Here is a 15,020-nt window from a genome sequence, read left to right on the forward strand (position 1 = left end):
CAGAGTCCGACACTTGTCTTCCCCGCGGAGGAGAGGAGGAGGCCGGAGAGAAAGATGCTGTCATCCGCTGACACCGACCTAACTGAGCGGGCATGAACGGGAGTTCATTTTTGAAACGTATTCGTGCAACTTAGCATATTTTTCGATCAGTTGGGAGTCGTCGAGTGCGAGGATGGCGACGCCGTGCACGGAGCGAGCCGTGCAGGAGTTCCTGCTGGAGCGAGGAGGGAGGGTCCTGCAGATGGAGCTGATTGATCATTTCCGATCACTTGGTGGGGAAAATGACCAGTCGGATGAAGGCGTGGATCGCGAGGTGCTGAAACGCATCGTTGACAACGTGGGTTTCGTGAAGATGGAAAACGGCGTGAAATTCGTGTGTTTGAATCGTGAAGGCAGCGACGAGTCGGTGATGCGTGCGGACTCAGACGGCCACGCCAGCGCGGAGTGCAACGGGAACATCCAGGAAACACTGGACAACAAATATGTCAACGGCAACCCTGATGACGGAGACCAAACAGGTGAGCAAGATGCAGCCATTGTGATTCTTTCATTTGCTTTTATCCGTGATTTTTGTCTTATCACATGCGATCTAGTTTTCTCTGTATATTTGTGTATTTAATTTATTTGGTCAGGTTTCACTGTCTTGTTGGAACAGTGCATATGAAGTGTTTGACTTGTTTTGAAGGCCGACAGTGTTGGTTTAAGTTGAAGCTGCCATTTAACCTAATCACAAAAAGATGCAAACGATTCAAGACTCTAAAAACTACACTCATTCATACCTGTACAAAATACAATGGTGGTGTTAAGATTATGCAACAATCTATATGTAAGCAAAAACCTGCATGAAGCTGGATGACAGTGAACACAACTTTTCAATGGCTCTGCAGGAGCACCACGTCCACCCTCTGCCATCTTGGACAATGACAAACAATCAAATGGCAATGAGCAACCTGCTGCCCCATCACAGACCAAGACCGCCACAGGGATTCCTACACCTGGTGGCGGAGGGGAAGTAAAGCTAAGAGATCGGAGGAGGCGAGAGTCTGCGCCACTTATTGGGATCCCAGATCTAGACCAGGCCCACCATGCAGGCTCTCACACCCAGCAGATGAGAGGGTCACGCAGGGTGTCCAAAGGGTCCCAGAGGGCCATGCTGACCAGTTGCCTCTCTGAAGACAGCGCGCTGGAGGGACTGGAATCTATTGGAGACATCAACACTCCTAAGGGAAGCCGCAGGAACTTCATAGAGCTGATGATGAGCAGTTCTCCTCAGGTAGGATACTGGGCTTCTTCAGCATGAAATATTGTTGTTATTGGTCGTGATTTTATTTGCACGGCAGCTTTAGACAATATAGTATGTGTGATGTATTGTGTGGGGTGGACGCAGAGCAGACTAAAGAATACACCTCCTGTATGTTCTGCCTTTTGCAGGTTCGGAGGTCTTTAATCAACCGTGGCTCACGTCTCCGGGACTCAGTGAAGAGCGACGGAGACTCGGCCTCAATCCTTTCCTCAGCCACGGACGAGGACTGCGCCTCAGTAACCCTCGACCCGTTGGAGCACGAGTGGATGCTGTGTGCCTCGGACGGCCTGTGGGAAAGCCTGCAGCCCCTGCTCACAGTGGAACCCAGTTTAGTGACCAAGAAAGACTTCGTGACAGGCTTCACATGCCTCCACTGGGCAGCTAAACAGGGCAAAGCTGAGCTGCTCTCCCAGCTGCTGGCCTTTGCCAAGGAGAACACTATACCTGTGAATGTGAATGTAAGATCAAGTGCTGGATACACACCGCTGCACCTGGCTGCCATGCATGGACACACACAGGTGGGTTGCGGGGGTGTCGTGTGTTACACCTGCTCAGCGAATCAGCACATAATTACCTACACTCTGTCTGGTTAGGTTGGACTCATTTAATATCCCTCATAAAAAAGTAAGTTAACCAGGATGAAGTAACGAGACGTAGATCAAACAAACAACATTTTTCATTCACTAGATTAGTTAAAACTGACTTATTTATCCTCTATATCTGAAAAGTGAGGTCGGTGTGGATGTGCAATATCACAGAGGGCCACTAGGGGTTGGCTCCAAAAAGACACTCCCATTCAACTTCTCATGAAATACAAAGTCAATAGATTTTTTCTAAAAGTCATTATTGTGTCATTTGGTAAAGTCACTCCTTGTTTATTTGTTTTCTGGCAGCCCATCTAAAAATATATTCTATCATTTAGATTTTAGGCCTCGAAAAGTCATGGTTTTGGGAGCATGTCTGTTTGATTGACAGATCGGTGGTTGACTGGTTTCTGCTGATTTGACTTATGTCAGGACTTATCTATGCAAGTAAAGACATCTTCTGTTTTGATGTGTCTGCTGTCAGTGAAGAACACATGTTGATGTTACACTACATGGACTGTGTGTGGATTTTCAGATTATATTAATTCTCGCCACCAAAGCACCAGTTTATTTTGCTTTAATGGATATAAAACAAGCCATCTGAACCTGACCTTTCTCCGTGATGTGCTGTGATTGACAGGTGGTCCGGGTATTGCTCTCAGACTGGGAGGCAGACCCTGAAGCTCGGGATTACAGCGGGAGGCGAGCCATCCAGTACCTTCCCGCACTGCTGGCCGCTGGCCTGCAGGAGGAGGGAGTGGTCACCTCACCAGTAGCTGAGTCAAACATTGAAAATGTAAATGGAAGCAGCGGTGGAGGAGGGCGTGGCTGGAGGTTTCCCAGAGTCCTCCAGGGTAATCTGAACCCACTGCGGCTACTGAACCCGCCAGCGGAGGCGGCAGAGGAGGCCACAGGGACTGGAAAGACGAAGGGGGGCATTCAGAGGAAAACGTCCCTGAGCCGGCTGAACGCGCGGCTGCACCGAGGACGCCACCGAGCCCAGATCATCCACAGCGCCTCCTTCAGGGACACGGGAGAGGTAGGAAGAGGAGAGGAGCTACCCAGCAGTCCTCTCCGAACCAGACCGCTGTCCAACCTGTTTGGATAGTTACACCAGACTAAACCAGCGATATAGAGACAAAAACCAGTTTGACATGTCTTGATTTGTAGTTTACTCACCTTTTATAATCTGACAGGTCAGATATTTGTTACAACAGAAATGAATCCTAATATATTATGTCAAGATGATTTATAAGTTTTATTAATATAGGATTTTACAGGAAAAAAAACACATTTATGTTTTTCCGAAGCTAATTTATTTTTGTTCCAATCTCAATTGTTAGGCTGCTGTTGATCCCAGAGGGGACGGCACAGTTCACGTAGCATTTTATTTGCCACCGAAATTCACTGAGTACAAACTGAATAACGGCGGTGAAATGGTTTTGAACTTGATTTTTTTTTTTAATTATACTTTCAAAGAGTGATTTGGATCAAGTAGCAAACATTACGCCAGGTATATTTGAATAATTAGAATGATGTAACAGGTTTTCACTTTTGACTGCAAAAAAAAGCATTGACTCCACACTGTTTTCCAAACCCATATTTCTGTTTACAGAGTAATATATTCATAAAACTCACTTTCTATATTTCAACTTCCAGTAATTGGATGGTGCTGATTTTTTTTAGTACAATTCTATAATGCAAGGAACTATTTTTATTCTTTCAGTAACAGATTTTAATATTCAAACTGTTTTAACCACAGAATTATTATATCGTTCGACCATGTTTGCACTTGTCACTTTGTAGATGATTATGGGAGGAAGGTGCATGAACTCAAACCATGACAGATACTTTTGGTCCCAGATTATATTTATATGTTAAAATTGTGGATATATTGTCAATGGGGCAATCAAACGGTTACATCCTTAGATCCATAGTCCACGTTATACATGTACAAATGAGGCTATGTGTGGTTTTCCTTCACCTTCCACTTTAATTCATCGATAGTTGGCACCAAAAAGAGAGTAAAATAAAGTTGTTAAGAGTTACACTGATGGCGGAGATATTTCCAAGAACACTTAAGTTGGATCCAAGTATTTATTTAAAACACTGATTGGTTACACAGTAAGCTGTCTTACAATGTGGAAGCACAGAGATCACTTTATACACATTTCTCTACTGCCGATTAGGTACCTCAAATTTTCCAAAACCTGGTTCACTTATTACTACTTTGCTTGGCGTGCGTGTGCGTGTGCGCGTGCGCGTGCGTGGGTGTGGGTGTTTTTTTTTTTTACATGTTTTCTGATACTGAATTCTTTACATTTGACTGTATTCTTCTTAAAAGGACAAAGGTTCACTATTTCATGCAGAATTTACACTTTAAAAGTCCACAGAAAAATAAGATGCATGATGTTTACGAGAATCAGCTAAATTCAGGTTACAGTTTTCACATCCAGCGTAGCATCGATCCGTTTTACGGTAAATATGCTTTCATATGATATTAAATATTGGCTCTAGATTGTCCCCATGTATCGGTCTTACTTTGCATGTACACAATCATTCGCTAATTAATCATGTCTTTGTCATCTGTGAATAATCTTGACCAGAATAGTCAGCAAAGTGACTTTTTGACTTGTTTCCCAAATATGTGAACCTTACTTACTCAACGACACATCCTAGATTTAATGAATGTTCCCTTTAGTATTTTGTAGTGTTTGTACTTCACTCACAGGGCTTCATGTAATTTGTATGGTTGACACTTTTGATGTAGAAACGTCTTATACATTTGTACTTTCACATCACTCTCTCAGCTGCATGAGTAGGGGAAATGCTGGGCACTGTTCATTTTTCATGTCTATAGATAAATGTCTGTCCAATTTGTGAAATCTTGTGTAGTTATTATGTAGTTTGAAATCATTGATAATGAGCCACTCTCATCTTCCTATTCATGTCTGTGAAATAAAGCAATAATTTGCATAAAGTTCCCAAGTGAGTCTTCAGTTGCACTGTTTTACTAACTGCACTGCTAAGACAAAGCACGCAAACACATATAATGAATACAGAGGGTAACCGTAGTCAGGGTTTGAGCCAAACCAATAAAGAGACCTCATTAAAAAATAAAAACAATCATGAATACTTCTGTCACATTTGATCAGAGTGGACTAAAATCCCAGATGAAGAAAGCTGTTTCGTCCGCTGTTCCTGCTGACACCAAGTGATTGTCCTTGTCTGGTGTTGCTGAATAATTGATAATCTGATGAGCCACTGTGCCAGCCTTGTACCAGCATTTACAGTATAGCCACAACTTCCTGTCTACAAACTGCCCACATAGCACGGCGCACGATATATTCACACCCAGTTCTCATTCTGCACTTGTGTTAAATCCATGCGAGTGTGTGTTTGTGTATGTCCTTGCAAGACCAAAAGTCCTGACAAGATGAATTAAATAGGAGGGATCTGAGCTGACCTAAAGTCTACACTGGTCTTGTTTTGTTGTAGTTAGGATGTAAACGATATCATTTAATGCAAATTTCCTACCACTTAATCTGCAGAATATATTAATAAAAGAGGCTGTTTTAGGATTTATCTGTATATTATTTGTGGCAAAATGTGATGGAGGACAAGCAGTTTGGATTTTGTTCTTCCTGTTATGCATGATGTTGAGCCTGTTAGCCCAAGCATGTCGCTGAGGATGATCAAAATATAATGAGTGGAGGAATTTAATGTTCATCAGCTTTCATACATGTGAGAGGGATATGGTACATTTCCAGTCAATGTGCTCAGTGCCTCGGACGGGAACAGATAACTACAGCTCCGAAAATCCTTCTGTGGCACAGATGTTCTTCTGGCACCCTGTCTGGGTCTGTTCTTCATGTTTACCACATCAAATCAACCATATAAAAGCAGGATTACATGTAAACAGACATTACATATTGAAAATATGTTGCTTGTGTAAATATGAATGTTCTTAAATCGGAGTCTGCCCTTTTGGGTTTTCTCTGATCTGTGGTATTGCCTTCATCAACAAGTCTGAAAAGATTTAAAGAGGTCGGAAGTGATGAGCTTTTCCCGGCTCCTTAGAGTCCGGAGTTGCCCAAGACGGCCTATCTATTAGATTATTGCTGATCAGGACGGAGTAGAGAGCCTGTCTGCTGTCTGACTGCAGCTACTGACCTACATACACAGTGAAGGGAGTAATGCCTATTATGTAAATTCCTCTGCCATCTTTTCACAGAAACTGTGCCAACTTTTTTGCCTGGGGCCTCCACTGTTGGACTAATCCATGTCCAGCCTATCCACATCTCTCGCTTTCACCCGAAACAGTGACCACAGTGATGATGACACTTGTATAAAGCCTAATGTGTGACCGACGATGCCAAACAGACATCAAGCTGGTGACAAATGTACATTGTCTCCCATGCCTTCTTTTGTCTTGTGACATTCAGTGTCTTTAAAAACTATTCATGGTTGCCATGTTTTATTGTCTTAAAACACGTAATCCCCTTTAATGTGGTGTTATTTGTTTTTTACATTGATCCACGGCAAAAGGGATCTGAATTAAAAACAAATAACAAATGCAGAATAATGATACAGGTGTAGGTACTGCATTCCAATAAATGAAATTCAAAATCACCAAATTTGGAGATGCATGTTTTTTCACTGAACAGGAAGGGTACGAAAAAAACGTGTGGTAAAATACAACCATATTTGCATATTGATTTAGTAGAGTAGAAATACAAAGTTGCATAAAATGAAAATGGGCAGGTAAAGTACAAATGCCTAAAATGTTTAAAGTACTTCAGTAACTGTAACTACACATAAAAGATATTTTTTTTTTCTGCTTTCTGATTTCTAACGACGATGAATAAACCTTCTTTTAGTCCCCGTGTGTTTCCACGTTTGTCCACGTGGTGTCGCTGTTTGAAATAACGCCACCTGAGTGCTGTCTGCGTTGTTTTCTTCTTCAGGTCAAAGTTTACTGCATGCGGAAGTGGTTGGTTGGATGGTTTTCTGGATTTTAATGGATGTATAGGTGGTGTTTCCCCCCTCCCCCTCCCCCCCCCTCCATCACCACGAGTTTTATTGTTCCGTTTTTCTTCCACCAGAAGGGTAACTGATGTTAGGTAAGTAGTTAAAATCTCCTGCGATTTACGCGAAAACGTCACGTGAACGCGCTCCGTCGTTTCAGAGCGACGGCGGTTCACCAAACACGTGAAGCTAACGAGCTAGCAGCTAGCGCGACATAACAACCGCGTCCGCTGTCGATACGGACCGAAAGAGTTATCGCACGTAAACAACGTGAACAACCTTCTGTACGACGCGGTCTGTGAACTGTCCGTGCCGGCTGGGGATCCCGTTTAGTCACCGCGAGCTAACGTAAACAAACAAAATAGCGTTTTCTGAACTCCGAAGTATCTCGTTAGCTGCAGCTAACGTTCATATGATGATAATCAGCTGAGGTGTTTGTTTGAAGCTTCGAGGTTTTGATGAGACTTCAGCGTTTATGTTGAATAAATAATAATACCGACAGATGGATTTTAGTTTGAGGTCAAATCGCGGCTTGTGTTATAATTAAAGGAGGTGGAGGGGGAAGTGAAACAGACCTCTTGTCCATATGATGACAAAGGAAGTGGACAGTTTGAATCATTGTCTGTAATTTGTTCCACTGTTTTGTTGTATTTCACCGTGTCGGCACTAAAGCGATCCAATTCTTCAGGGGTTATACTGCACGGCAGCTAACAACAGTCTTCACCGTGTCTCTGTCTTATGTTGCAGCTTCCCCGCCTCTCTGCAACAATGACCACCATCGTCCACGACACTACAGAGGCGGTGTGCCTTTCCACCGAGTGCAACCTGTACCTCAAGCCCATTGCCAAAATGACCGTCAGCGTGGCTTTGCCCCAACTCAAGCTGCCAGGCAAGAGCATCTCCAACTGGGAGGTAATGGAAAGGGTGAAGGCCATGGTGGCTCCGGAGCAGTTTTCGGCCCTGCGTATCTCCAAGAGCACCATGGACTTCATCCGCTTTGAGGGGGAGGTGGAAAACAAGACGGTGGTGAAGAGCCTGCTGAGTCGTCTGGATGGGAAGAGCATCAAACTGAGTGGATTTACCGACGTGCTGAAGGTAAGGTTGACCCATTTATCGTTCGCACCTCAGTGGTCAGTTTGATGACTCTGGTTTGTTGTGCCGTTTACCTGCTGCGATAGACTAAATGTTTAAAAAAAAATGGTGTCCACCTCGTCTACGTATATCAACAAAAGTGGATAAAATGTCTGGTGAGATATCTTCAGAGGAGTTGCTTGTACTTATAATCCGGGAACTGAGTGTATCTCTTTCTCTTCCCTCAGGTACGTGCAGTAGAGAACAAGGTGGACTTCCCTACTCGTCATGACTGGGACTCCTTCTTCCGTGACGCTAAGGACATGAATGAGACTTTGCCAGGAGAGAGGCCGGACACCATCCACCTGGAAGGGCTTCCTTGCCGCTGGTTTAGCCAGAAGGACGGCATTTACCCAGACCGGCCCTCAGACGAAGTCCTTATGGCTGTTTTCCAGACATTCGGCAAGGTGGTTCATATTTCTATTTCTAGTCATCCATAGGTAAGAGGACATTAAAATGAACACAGAATTTGTTACTGGTTACTCTTCAAAATTTGGATTTCAGGTAAATTTCAACCAGGCCGTAGGACACAACTCATTTAGTGTGTCCTTTGCTGCAAACATAACACACCATGCAGGGTTTTTGGGAAAACCAGTTTTTTGTTATTTTTGGGATCAACCTTAAATTTCAGGATCGACAAGACTGTTGTTAATAAGTAGGTGTAGAAAGTCAATACAGTTAATAATTTTTGCCAAAAAGAACAAGAGATAATGTTGCTGTATTTGTGTTTATTATGTTTCTGTGATATCATTTTCTGAAATTGTTAGACTGAGAACACACATATCCCTATAAAATATTGCACTTTCACTATTTACAGAATACTGCTAATGTTAAAAAATGTAACTAAAACTAACGTTTATTTTGGATTTTTAGGTGCGAAATGTTGACATCCCCATGCTGGACCCATATAGGGAAGAGATGCTGGACAAAAACTTCAGCACATTTAGCTTTGGGGGCCATCTGAACTTTGAGGCCTATGTCCAGTATCAGGAATACGGTGGCTTCACGAAGGCCATGGACACTCTGCGTGGCATGAAGCTGATGCTGAAAGGAGAGGATGGAAAAGCAGTGGCCTGCAACATCAAGGTACTGTCGGCTTACAGTAGTTTTAAAGCTCTACCTCCACATATTTATGTCTTTAATTATATTGTAGTTCTGATTTGTGACGTGCCATGAATTTTGTATTTCTATTTTAAATTTAAATTAGGATTGTGAAGGCCAGGGCTAAAATGATTGTCTCTGACTTCCACTGATGTAAAATCCTTTCGCATAGTATTAAACATCACGACGATGTATTGGCATCTGATAAGCCTTCACACTTTCAAATGTGTTTGTCAAACTGGCAGTACTGGATTGTATTTCATTTCCACCCATGCTGGTCGTATTTAGCATGTTGCTTTGACTACGACTGGCATAACAGTTCTGCCTGCCTCTGTGTTGTGTGTGATGCCACCAATGAATTGCAACTGGGACAGTGACGTTGCAGATGTGTAGAATTTAGTAATGAGATTGTGCTATTCAGAGTAAGATAAGAGCTTTAAGACCTTTTAGTGGAATGAGTCTTGAGAGCTGCAGCTTCATTATTTTCAAGATAATGAAGAGAGGCAAGTTTTCTTAATCCACAGAATAAAGCTGTGAAATCTAAATAAAGGAAGGAAGAATAAAGGAGTGCGTGTATAAAAAGATGATAAGCAAAAAAGGAAACTAAGTTGGTTCTGTTTCGAGGCACAAGTAATAATTATTTTTTCATTGTCTGATATTAATATGTTGATTAATTTCTTAATCCTTTGACCTTTGATTGTCAATAAATCGACGTGGCATCAGACTCCGTAGATTCTGTGTTTGATTTGGAATACTACGAGTGGTTTGAAGGGACCAGGTCGGCTGGTCCTCGGCAAAAAATGTCTTGATGTTGGGGCAACGGACCTCCATATGATGTGCTTATGTTTTTTTCCTCAGGTGACCTTTGACACTAGCAAGCACCTCAGTGAGTTGGCTCTGAAGAGAAGGAGCCTGGAAAGGATGAAGTTACAGGAGCTGGAGAGGCAGAGAGAGGAGCAGAAACGACGGGAGAAGGAGGAGGAGGAGCGGCGTAAGGAGGAGGAAAGGTATGGTGGAAGACAAAAGTTTGTTAATGATGAATAAGGACGCAAGAAGACACTGAATCAGGGTAGTGATGCCCAATTCATAGGGTTGAACTGCTGCAGTCGTACTTTGTGTAAAAGAGAGGAAATTAAGTTGTTGTTGAAGATAATAGTTAAGAATGAAGTGGGCCGCTTTCAGTCTGACCTCAGTGTGTGGAAGAAATGATAGTGTTTCACCTGTCCATGAAGATGACCCACCCTTATGTTTACATTCATCCCCTACATTAAGGTAGGTGTTTGATATGTATATACTCTTTGAGAAATTGAAAGTAGAGTGAAAGATGAGTTTAGTGTGAGAAACGGAGTAATTTAATGTATTATATTGAGCGGGTGACAACTTAAGTTACTGTTTGTGTTCGGTTAATTTGATATTGCGTTCACTGTACCAAGAAAAGTTCTTGGAAAAAGGTATTCACAGAGGACATTTAACCATTTTTCCAGGAAACAGAAGGAACAGGAAGAGGAGGAGAAGGAGAGGAAGAAGGAGGAGAGGTTACGGAAGCGAGAGCAGAAGCTGCGGGAGAGGGAGGAGAGGAGGAATATGAAGAAGGTGAGGAGACAACAGGAGGAGGAGCAGAAGAAGCTGCAGATGAAAATCGCCATGGAGGAGAGGAGGCTGCTGCTGGCTCAGCGCAACCTGGAATCCATTCGGCTCATTGCCGAGCTGCTGGCCAGGGCCAAGGTACTCGATGTACACGATGACACACATCAGCTTGATAAGTGGTACACAGCAGTTACCATCTTTTAGTGGAGCATTTTAACCAATTGTACTTTAGCAAGGACAGTAAAAGAAGATTTATTGTTTGGGACTTCTGTAGTTTAGTAAATATTCAACACTGAAGAACACACAGAACAAAATATAAGTACAACTTACTTAGCATCTCTGTGACGTGTGTTTGTTCACTGTTGAGAGTTAGATGAGATAAATCAGTCTGTTTCGTATGAAGACCAAACATAGTTATTACTCCCAGCCAATAATTAGTTTGGCATATAACCCTTCATAACCTTTTATTTATTTATTTATTTTTTTTAATTATTTTTCCCTGAATTCATTAAATACCCAAGATGTTACATGATCTTTAGAGGTCCTGCCATGTGGCTTTGGTACCTCTGGACAGAAGCAGAAAAGTAGTTTGATAACACCCTAATGTTGTCTTACAGTGGCCTGGAGTGACTAACCTGGATTTGGATTTACCAATGATCGTGCTGAGACACCAATTTTTGGAACTCCACCTACTAAATTGTGGCAAATTTTTTATCATCATGTTAGATTTTTTTTTTCCACCCTTGCAGCTTCTCTTATCTTCGTCCACGTGTTCTTCTTCTCCTCAGGCACTGAAGCAGCAGCAGCAGGAGAAAGAGAAGACCGAGCGAGAGGAACGGGAGAAGCAGGAGCAGGCTCGACAGAAGGAAGAATTAGTCCGTCTTCAGAAGCTGGAGGCCTGCCGACGCAAGCAGGAGGAAGAGTTGCGTAGGGTGGAGGTGGAGAAGGAGCGAGCACTGGAGTTGCAACGCAGAGAGAAGGAGCTGAGGGAGAGACTGCTTTGCAACATGTTGAAGAAGAGCAGCGGGAAAACTACAGGACCAGCCGCCAGCCAGGACCAGGCTGGCCCTGTAAGGAGTGAGCAGACCTCTGATCCTGGTGATGTGATGCTGGAGGTTCTGGGTCGGGTGAACGGAATGAAGGCAGCTGAGAGCAAAGAAAAGCAGGTGTCCAAATCTGGTGTGCACTCTCAAGCGTCGGGGAAAAATAAAGCAACAGAGGAGAGGAGAGGTGGGGAGGACAGGAAAAAGGACCGGGAGAGAAGAAGGGAAGAGGCGGTGAGGAGCAGGCACAGCAGGGAGCGAGTGAGGGAGCGCTCCCACAGAGAAAGGAGCTCATTCAGTCGGGGGAGGAGGAGGCGCTCCCACAGCTACAGTCGGAGGAGAAGGAGTTCCAGCCACCGAAAGAGGAGCCACAGTCACCACAGGAGGAGCTCCACTCACCACGGAAGCGGGAGGCGCAGCCACAGCCACTGCAGTAGGAGCACAAGCTCCAGCAGAGACAGGAGCCGGAGCAGCAGTGGAAGGAGTTACAGCAGAGGGAGGAGCCATAGGCGTAGTCATCATAGAAGCAGCAGAGGCAGCTCGGGAGAGCGGAGGAGTCACAGTCATAACAGTCGAAGGTACAGGAGACACAGTAACAGTATGGATAGGAGCCACTCCAGACGACGCTAAGCTCATCGATGTAATAATTATTCTGTTTGATACAGTCACTATTTCTGGACATACATCTACAGTTCAACAAGTTTCAGAAGAAGAATAGATATTTCTGGTCCTCAATTAAGAAATCTGCTCATTGGCTTGTCCCAGAACAGGGCAGCTCAAGTTAAAATATAAAAACCAAATCAACTACCCAGAATCAATTCAAACCTTTTAAGTGTACCTAGTATGTAAACCATTTAAGCTGTTGAAAGTAATCTACAGTTGTTTTTACCTCCTATAAATGCTAATGACTGAGAAAAAAAAAGTTACACCATTGATTGGGTGAATGCTGCAACTTCCTGTATCCATTTCAAATTAAAAGCCCTCTAGCATTTCAGACAGTCCAGCCATATATACAGGGTTGTGACCCAGTGGTGTTTGTTTTTTGGCCATAGGTCATATTGTTGAATTAAAGCTGGGGTCAATTTCAATTTTCTGAATATTTTGTCTCGTTTCACTTAAGGTAATGACGTAGAATACCAACTTTACTATTTGGTTTACAAGAATGTTATTCTTGTCTTTGTATGAAACATATTGCAGTGATATTTCAACTGAAGTACACGAAAACATTTCTTTGAAAATTATATAAAAAAGGAAAAAACTTGAGTGTTAAAATGTGGTTCAAAGCTAGTGACACATTATTCCATCAGTAATATTCGGGATATCGGGAGGTGAGACAAGTGATTGGACAAATTGGAATTCAAATCTGATCTCGGGCCACAATTTGTCGACTGAAACACCAGACTAACCCTACTTTGAAACATGAAGCTTGTTGATGACTTCACCAATGTGTTTGTTGCCTATGAAGAACAGTGAGCTACAGGAAGTTCTCGTACTGCACAGGGAACAAACCCTTTTTATTTTTGAGTAGTCTGTTCATCCACAATGACTTCAGAAAAAAAACACAAGATCCTGTATGACATACATGAACCTTTTCCTTTTAACAAGCACCTGATATACTTTTTATGGCTGCAATAGTTGTGGAGGATTCTAAGAAGACTACTGGACTGTAACAATTGGCTGCTGCACCATTAAAAATGTAAAGTTTCCACATACATCTGTTTTAAGGCGCACCCACTAATTTTGTTTTCATATTTTAGCTTCCTGGCTGTTTCTTGAAATACGTCTTCAGTTTTTGCCTTGCTGCTGATAAAGGCTCAGAACAGGATTCTACGGCAGTGGACTCATCGTTGACCTCAACTAAGTATCAGAATTTGTGATCCTCAAATAGTTTCCGCTAACAAAGAATAACCTGTTAGATTTGATTTGATTTCTGAGTGTTTGGATGAAGAAAGCGCGAGTTGCTGAATGAGTTGAGGTGTGTCAGGACTTGATGTTCGAAGGCATGACGATATATTACATCCAACTAAGCAAGCAGTGTACTCTTATAATTGCTGTCTTTTTTAAGTATAGAATACAAGGTATAGCTTTGAGGCATGTCCGGTTCTTTCAAGAGTTTTTTTTTTTTTTTTTTTTTAATGTTTGTGACAAAGTGAAATCATTGTTGAGGAAACCAGCTTCTGGGATTCAAGTCAAAGAAACACAGTACAGTAGTAAAAATGTTCCTGTTGCTTTTACACACACAGTGTTGGATTCATTCTTTTAGCCTTACTAGTCACTGGACAGACTTTCCCTGTAGCTCAGAGTTGGGGGGAAGTCAGTCCAAGTTTTGTAGCTACTTCTACCTTTATATTGTCGCCTGTACTTGTCACATCAAAGCCCATTTGTTCTGTATATGCTCATGATTCACTCAACAGTCCCTCCAGTGTTTAGTGATTTTGCAATCAAAAATGCTTGACTTTGCAGTGGATTTTCTCAAAAATTGTAATGCGGTTTGTGGAGTTTTATGTTTTTTTATGTTTTTTTTTTTTACATTTTGTATTTTATGGGAATTGGCAGAAATTGCTTGGGAATTTTTTTTTTTTTTTTTTTTTTTTTTTTTTTTTTTTTTAACACCTGATAAATAATCTTAGGTAATGGTGTATAAACTCATTTAAAAATACTGTATAATTTGGTTGACGCAGGGAAGTGGGATGATTGGTAGCCTAATATTCACATTAAGACCACATTTCCTGTAAACATAGTCACTCTCAGTTTTGCTGTTATTTCTGGTTAACTGGCATTTGGTTTGTTTTGATAATGAGGTTGAAGAGCCTTACTGACTAAATGACAACTTATTTTTGTTATTAAAGCAAGCTTTGTTTGAAAAGGCTTACTGAGTGCAGTAAGGCCTTCAGCACAGCTTCTACTGAGTACATTTACTGCTGAGAACTCAGGGGAACTTTGCAAACTTGCAAGCTCACATATATTGTGGAGATTGATTGAGCTTGCATACATTTTTGTCATCAAGATTTCCTGGAGGGACTGATTAGAGCATGTCTTGCATACACTGCAAGTTGGTTATAATAATAAAAAAAAAAATCAAAGCTGAGAATGTTTTGGAAAACATTATTTTCTTTTGCTGGAGATGAACTGTGAATTTGTCACTATGATACGCTATAATATATCTGAAGTATTGAAATATAAGATTTCTGATGTTCTGCCACCTTCATTTCTTGTGCTTTAACATGGTCTTTTGTTTCACTT

At 42.2% G+C, this 15,020-nt stretch overlaps 2 protein-coding genes across 6 annotated transcripts; both read left to right on the plus strand.

The window, feature by feature from the left end:
• Nucleotides 1-16: 16 nt before the first annotated feature.
• Nucleotides 17-4,870, plus strand: sowahca (sosondowah ankyrin repeat domain family Ca). Its single transcript, XM_069154551.1, has 4 exons — nt 17-518; nt 888-1,273; nt 1,432-1,821; nt 2,528-4,870. Exons 1-4 carry the CDS (start codon nt 173-175, stop codon nt 2,993-2,995), a joined length of 1,590 nt encoding a protein of 529 aa, XP_069010652.1. The 5' UTR covers nt 17-172; the 3' UTR covers nt 2,996-4,870.
• A 2,024-nt stretch (nt 4,871-6,894) lies between these two features.
• Nucleotides 6,895-14,868, plus strand: akap17a (A kinase (PRKA) anchor protein 17A). 5 transcript variants are annotated; one of them, XM_069154556.1, is made up of 8 exons: nt 6,895-7,010; nt 7,663-8,010; nt 8,235-8,453; nt 8,920-9,132; nt 10,006-10,154; nt 10,632-10,872; nt 11,352-12,355; nt 13,535-14,868. In XM_069154556.1, exons 2-8 carry the CDS (start codon nt 7,684-7,686, stop codon nt 13,551-13,553), a joined length of 2,172 nt encoding a protein of 723 aa, XP_069010657.1. In that variant the 5' UTR covers nt 6,895-7,010; nt 7,663-7,683; the 3' UTR covers nt 13,554-14,868. The 5 variants fall into 5 exon arrangements, with proteins under 5 accessions (XP_069010657.1, XP_069010654.1, XP_069010658.1 ...); XM_069154553.1 differs by having other exon boundaries at nt 11,352-14,868; XM_069154557.1 differs by having other exon boundaries at nt 11,523-14,868.
• Nucleotides 14,869-15,020: the final 152 nt, after the last annotated feature.

Source organism: Embiotoca jacksoni, unplaced genomic scaffold (genome assembly GCF_022577435.1).
Source record: "Embiotoca jacksoni isolate LCO1_2020_lvr unplaced genomic scaffold, fEmbJac1.0.p SCAF_2, whole genome shotgun sequence".
Lineage (NCBI taxonomy): Eukaryota > Metazoa > Chordata > Actinopteri > Embiotocidae > Embiotoca > Embiotoca jacksoni.

Bases quoted from the DNA above. Each gene is read 5' to 3' on its own strand.
- sowahca (XM_069154551.1), top strand. From the start codon at position 173: ATGGCGACGCCGTGCACGGAGCGAGCCGTGCAGGAGTTCCTGCTGGAG. The intron at 519-887 runs GTGAGCAAGATG...ATGGCTCTGCAG, and splicing joins TGATGACGGAGACCAAACAG to GAGCACCACGTCCACCCTCT. The intron at 1,274-1,431 runs GTAGGATACTGG...TGCCTTTTGCAG, and splicing joins TGATGAGCAGTTCTCCTCAG to GTTCGGAGGTCTTTAATCAA.
- akap17a (XM_069154553.1), top strand. From the start codon at position 7,684: ATGACCACCATCGTCCACGACACTACAGAGGCGGTGTGCCTTTCCACC. The intron at 8,011-8,234 runs GTAAGGTTGACC...CTCTTCCCTCAG, and splicing joins GATTTACCGACGTGCTGAAG to GTACGTGCAGTAGAGAACAA. The intron at 10,873-11,351 runs GTACTCGATGTA...GTTGTCTTACAG, and splicing joins AGCTGCTGGCCAGGGCCAAG to TGGCCTGGAGTGACTAACCT.